The 6,632-nt window shown below is 28.0% G+C and overlaps 1 protein-coding gene across 1 annotated transcript in view; it reads left to right on the plus strand.

Moving 5' to 3' along the window:
- Positions 1–5,312: 5,312 nt before the first annotated feature.
- LOAG_16467 (rabphilin-1) overlaps positions 5,313–6,632 on the plus strand; it is a gene marked incomplete at its 5' end in the record, with an annotated part of 7,923 nt that continues 6,603 nt past the window's right edge. Inside the window, 3 exons of the mRNA XM_020449118.1 lie at positions 5,313–5,464; positions 5,639–5,774; positions 6,082–6,177. Of these exons, the coding sequence (XP_020307434.1) occupies positions 5,313–5,464; positions 5,639–5,774; positions 6,082–6,177 (384 nt within the window). The remainder of the gene's footprint in view (positions 5,465–5,638; positions 5,775–6,081; positions 6,178–6,632) is intronic.

The raw sequence follows: 6,632 nt of genomic DNA on the forward strand, positions 1-6,632 counted from the left end.
TATATATATATATATATATATATATATATATATATATAAATTATATATATATAAATGCCATTTATAAACATCGATTTAACCTTCTGCGCCACTTTCCAAATTGCTGTCATCTGTTCTCTTTCATTGCCCCACATTTCAGGAGACAGAGGAAAATGGGAATGAGTGGGTGGAGACAGAGTCAATAACTATTAAAAGTATAATAAAGGAATCTAAATAGTTCCATGAGTTCCTTTCTTTTCGTTGCGAAAAAAAGAAATTGTTATTTGAGGACATTCACACAAAAATGTCCTGGATGGATTGAATATTTGTTTGGTTGACAGTTTTATTTAAATTTGAATGTTTGTTTGTCTGTTTGTTTTTTTAGTAATTTTAATAGATTATTTGATTTAGCTTAATATATTTTTGTATCTTTTAGTAATTGCAAATTAGATAATTAAAAAAATAATTAAATTAAGTTACCACTGTTTTTCCTCTTCTTTTTTTTTTTTGTTTTTCGTTTATATTTCTTCAATTTATTCACCAAATTTGTGGGTTAATGAAGGGAGAAATTTTCCATTAGTTTATCTCATGCGCATTGATCAGGGAAAACTTAAGAAGACTTAAGCTTAAAACACCGTAATCTAATAATTAGACAAATGGATTGAAACAATTAAAAAGCTATACTCAATAATTATGCTATTATCAGATACTGTATATTGTAATTGAAAATGAAATTTCGAGTACGGATGAGAGTTTCATAAGAACTAAATGTAGCAACAAGTTTATTTTTTTCTGGAACATTTCACTCGACTTTTTTCCATTGTAATTCATTGTGATTCGAAGTCTATTTTTACAAGTATACTCTTCTTTTTTTTTATATTTTTGGAAATTTTTCCTGATGACATAATCGGTATGTCTGAGTATGTTCACTTCATTCAGTAATTTAATTGAGGAAAAGGTTCTGCAGCAGAGATAAAGTGAAGATCGAATTAATGAAAGTGAAAAGTTAAATTCAACAAAATTTGCAATCATTTTTGAAAAAAATGGATTTCGAACTATAAAAATAAATGAAAAATGAAACTTAAAATTTTAGGAAAATTTCAAAAAATGTGGTAGTTGCGTAAGCAGATTGAGTAAACCATTTTGAATCGGAACGATTAGTTATTTTTTGTTACCAATGACAACTACCAAAAGTTTATAAAACCTAAAGTTGGATTAATTGATTGATTTTTTGAACTTTAAAAATTGTTATAGAAAATATACAATCTTTGAAACATTAAAAAGATCAAAGAAAGTATTTCTGTTGGGAAAACATTTACCACTTTCTATTATATAACTTCTGGATATTTCTGTAATCTTTGCCGAAAAGATCCTAAGAAATCCAAGCTATGCTTTTATTTTATTATTTTATTTGAAATTACGATCAATGCTTATATCCATTCTTAACAATTAATACCTTCAATATGTAATGATAACCAGATATATGTGAGGATGATCTAGCAGCGAAAGAGATGTAATTGGGCATAAACAAAATTATAAATGGAAGAAATTCCATCATTTCTTAGTTTGATTCTGGTTGATTTTAGGTTTATTTGGTTTTCTAGTCGTTTCTTCCCATTCATCCTGAAGTTAGTTATTCCGGATCGAGCAAGATCATAGTGGTACTTTTTTTTTTCTAGGCATTGCTGCTTCAGAATATCAAGTATCACAGGCTGATTTTGTTTTACAAATATTAAATTCGAATACTCAAATGGAAGATTTATTCATTTCAAATGTTATATTAAAAATTTTACTTACAAAAATAACGATTTTTACTTTTCTTGTTATTATTTGCTAATAAAGAGCGTTAAAATGTGTGCATTCGAGGAGGGAATTTATCATCTCTCATTAATAATATATTAATATCAATGCCATCTTCCGTGTTTGCATAACCTATCACATAATTCTTTTAAAAAATTTACATAATAGCTAATGGAATGAGAGAGAGAGAGAGAGAGAGAGGAAAGAAGAGGAAAGAGAAGAAAAAAGAAGTAATTAGTCACATTTGATCTCCATAATATCATTAACACTTTAAAAATTGCTAACATTTGCATAAAAAACGTTTAGAATTTTTAAATTGCGTTTGTTTGAGACATTCATACTTTATTACATTTTGATACTAATTTGAAAGTTTTAATGAGATTGCAAATGATGGTTTAAATAATGCAATGAATACAATATGCATCAGAAATTCCTATAAATAATAAATAACATACCCGTTGTTTGAATATAAATTGATACAAAAAAAAAAAGAATTCTTAATTTATAACAAAATTGATTTTTATCATAAGTAAATAGCTATAATTTTCAAGAATTATCAAATTTTTAATTCATACTGTTCCGGAAAAAATATGTCCGTTTTTTTCCGTTTTCCTCTTCTTCCACTTTCTTGAAATTCTATTCTTAAACTAATATATGACTGCTGATAGTTTTCTTTTTTAAATAATTTTAAATGTTAACTATGAATTACTTGTCCGGAATAATTTCTGAGCGTGATAAATGCGCTAAGATGTATAAACATTCCAATTATTTAAGGCACATGTGAAAAAAAAAAAGGAAAACTCTTAACTCAAAGTTTTGAAGGAAAAAAAAATCGGCATGAAAAAATGTGGCCAGTGAAAAATGAAGTTTTTGGATACTCTTTAATTTCTCATTTCAACAACAAACTTTTTCCTTTTCCAAAGGCCTTTCTATAAGAGGAGGAGGATGAGAAAGAGAAGCATATTTTTCAACCTTTTTATAAAGACTTGTCCAAAACTTCGGTTGAATTTCTCTCATTAGTGAATAATTAGAGGAGAAAACATCTCATTTCATAGCTTCTCTTCCCTTTCATACTCAATTAGTACGAAAATAATAATTAAGGGCGGAAATAGCATAACGTATATCCTCAATTCATCATTATCCTAACAAAGTAAGCTTAAGCTTTTCGAGGTAATGATAGTAAATATCGCTAGAAGTTAACTTTTCTGTTCTCATATAAACAACGATTGACACATCTCCTAATAATGGCATAGCTATAATGGCATAAAAGCGGAAATGGGAAGAGGCCCTATACTCAATTCATCATCACTCTAACAAAGTGAACTTTCACAATGCTATCATCCTGGTGTCTCCATTATGGTAATATTATTTGAAGTTATAATGAAATACATCATTTTCTTATTTTCGCAATTTACCTAGAAAAAATCTGTCTTTTATTTTATCTTGTTTTATATTCCTTTCCTCTTTTTTTCCCTCCCTGTCTCCCTCTCTCTCTCTTCTATCCCGTTATATCGTTTGTCAAACTGAAAAATCTCGATTTGTTGATTGAAGGCTGAAATAATTCGTGATATATGGTAGTCTCTTTATAAATATATCATAAAAAAAGGATTATATAAGGGGATGATATATGGTCCTATTTTAAGTTCCAGAATTTGAGCAATAAACTTTCTGGAACACTCGATCCTCATTTTTGATATTTTTCCTGATCCAGTAACAATGTATTGGCTTATTTCGAAAATCCGAATAATGAACTACCGAATGTCTCACTTTTGTTTGCAGTAATCACGTCAGGCTTTTGTTTACAGTAATTACATCAGTAATTATTTGATTATTACCGAAACAGGTTAAGGAAATTCGTACCTGCCATATATCACTTATCAAAAAGATAGTGATTAGGTATGTTGACGATAATGATAACGGTAGCAATCATATGCTAGTGAATATGTAGTCTGATTATGATAATGATAACAATTCTGAGGAAAGTTGATTGGAGATGATGATTCATTCCACTTCGTTATCACAAATTTGCCCTTAAAATTGAATGAGAATTGATCGAATAATCAATGATATTATTAGCATTCCTACTATATCGCATTTAATTTGCTTCCATATAATAAAATTATCCATTTGGCGTATTTTTTTCCTTCAAAATGCCTGAAATTTTGATTGGAAAATGAAGTTTTTTTTTTCCTTTCATTTTTCCATTAATTTCTATCATTAAATTACAATGAGTTGAAGTAAATAAATAGAAAGATTGGCTCTTTCCTCTTATCTTATCTTTAATATTTCAAACTTTTTCGCATATTATCAAATCATAGGAATTATCAATCACGAAAGAAAACTGATAATAATTGAGTAAAATGATAGACGAAAGAAATTCAATTCTTCACTTTAACATTATTTTTTTAAAAAATACATAAACGTGAAATTTTTCTAAAAATAAATAATAAACTACACAATAAGGTAGAAATGATGATGAAATGTAAAAGTGTCATCTCGAGATTTGCTTGAATTAAAATTGAAATATTATTTTTGATGTGTTGAAAGGAGATGGAAATTTTCAAACTTACCATAATGTTACATTTATCTTCCACTTCGATGATTGTAACTTAGTAATTTTAATTTAATCTACTATTAATAATACTAATCCACTATTTTATTTAGGCATATCGAGAGAAGCTTTGAAATCATTTGTATACTTTCATTGAAAAGATTGTTTTTTTTTCTTTTTTTTTAACTCAGATAAGATACGTATCTATTAATATTTCCATGCTACTATTCCAAGCATTTCTGGTCATGTTTTTAGACCTGATGAATGACTGGGAAATTATTGGAACACAGAACAAATGGGTTTGTCCAAGCGACAGACAGCTACAATTGAGGGCGCAGTAAGTTTGAAGAAGATTTTGTTACGTAATTTGACGGATTTACGTCAAAGAATTGTGTCAAAAGTTGTTTATACGTTCTTCTAAATGCTATGATTGTTGACAAAATGAATTTTTGACTATTCAAAGAAGTTGATGAAAGTGTGGGAATAGAGAGGGAGAAAAGAGGAGAGGGCGGAAATGGAATAATTTTCGAGTTTAAGATGGGGATAATTTGAGAATTCGTAGACTAGTAAAATCTTCATTTCCTCAGAATTGATTTGAAAAGTTTGGTTTAATAGAGTACCACCTACGCATCCCATGATTAATCCAATTGTCCATTAATGATTCACACTTCCCGGCACTCCTTTATCTTGCGCAATTTTTTTTTTTTGTTCAATTATTTTTCGAGATAAACTTCCCTAACAAAGCTTTCTTCATTATGAATCAAATAAAACAAAAATGCCTTTATTTGGAATTTAAAAATTTTCATCTTACCTTCAGTATAAGACCAAATATTTGAAATTTTGTTTTTGTGTTTCACGAAAAAAACTTTTTTTTGAATTTTCAAATTTTTATCTTTTAATACAGTATCTTTTCAATACTGAATACATATCTGACTGAAAAAGTTTTAAAAAGAAGCAAACAAAAGTAATCATTTGAAATTTTATGTTAAAAAGCGGTTGGAGTGTTCGGACAGCTAATGTTCGATCATCAGCTAATGCTAAAAAGAATGGTATAACGGATTTAGAGAAGAAGCATATCACAGCTGTTTTAGCAAGGGCTGAAGAAAGGAAGTTACGTGAACAGCAAAGGATTGGGTATATCTTTCAACCAAATATTTGCATATTTTTTGAATGATTTTTGGTAATATTTGAAAGAAGAAATTTTTCCAGAAATTAATTTTAATTAATTTGCTGATTAAAATAGTTATCTATTCTATTAAAGTAGATATTTATGATAATTGAATGGAAATTTATTAAATTTGTTTACAGTAGAATGATTGATAGATTAGAGAAACTAAAAGATCGAGCTACGGGTAACGGTATCACTCAATGTTATCTATGTTCTACTGATTTCGGATTACTTGCTCCAAGAAGTTATGCTGCCATGTGTTTGCAATGTCGAAGGGTAACATATATATATATATGTATATGCATGATTATTTTATCTTTATCATTTTTATTATTTTCATTATCAATTTTCTTCGTATTTTAGCTACTATCGTGTTCTGTTTGTGGAAAGAATTGAAATTAATTTTAAAAAAGTAAAAATTAATTCTCACTTTTTTCGATTTTGTTTTTTTTTGGATAAAGAAATTATGTTTGTTGCAAAAACAATTACATACTTATTTTTTCTTTTTGTCTTCAGCTTATTTATTGTCATTTTTATATTAAGCTATTTCAGTATTTCATTAATTATCTCATATTATTTTCAGTATGTATGCCAAAAAAATTGTGGCGTGGATGCATATGATTACGTACGACGTGAAAATACCTTTCTGTGCAAAATATGCAGCGAGTATCGTGAGGTAGTAAGTACTGAAATATGCTTCGGTAACTGATCTGAAATCTTTTCTGCTTCAGAATCCTTTCGTACCTATCACTTTCTTTTTAATTATTTGCTATTTGCTATCTCTTATTGGTATGCTTTCTTTTATTTGGTACCTTTAGTTTTTTCCCTTTCAAATTCACCTTTAATTTCAACAAAAATTTAAAGTCAATTAATTATTTCCTCTTTTTTTTCGCATATATTTTTTGAATAAAATATTTGAAATTTAAGAAAAGTAGAAGTATTTGTTTTGGTCTGGTAATATAAATAGGAATTTTCAAGTTCAAAAAAAAAAAAATGAAAATTCAACGTGCTATCCTTTGCCCTCTTCCTTTCAATCTCTTGCTGATATCTTGAGTCATTCTGTAATAATCTACCAAATGGCTTTATCATATTTTCATAGTGCTTCTTGTAGAGTACTACTAGACCCATTGTAGC

The sequence above is a fragment of the Loa loa genome (assembly GCF_000183805.2).
Source record: "Loa loa unplaced genomic scaffold supercont3.4, whole genome shotgun sequence".
NCBI lineage: Eukaryota > Metazoa > Nematoda > Chromadorea > Rhabditida > Onchocercidae > Loa > Loa loa.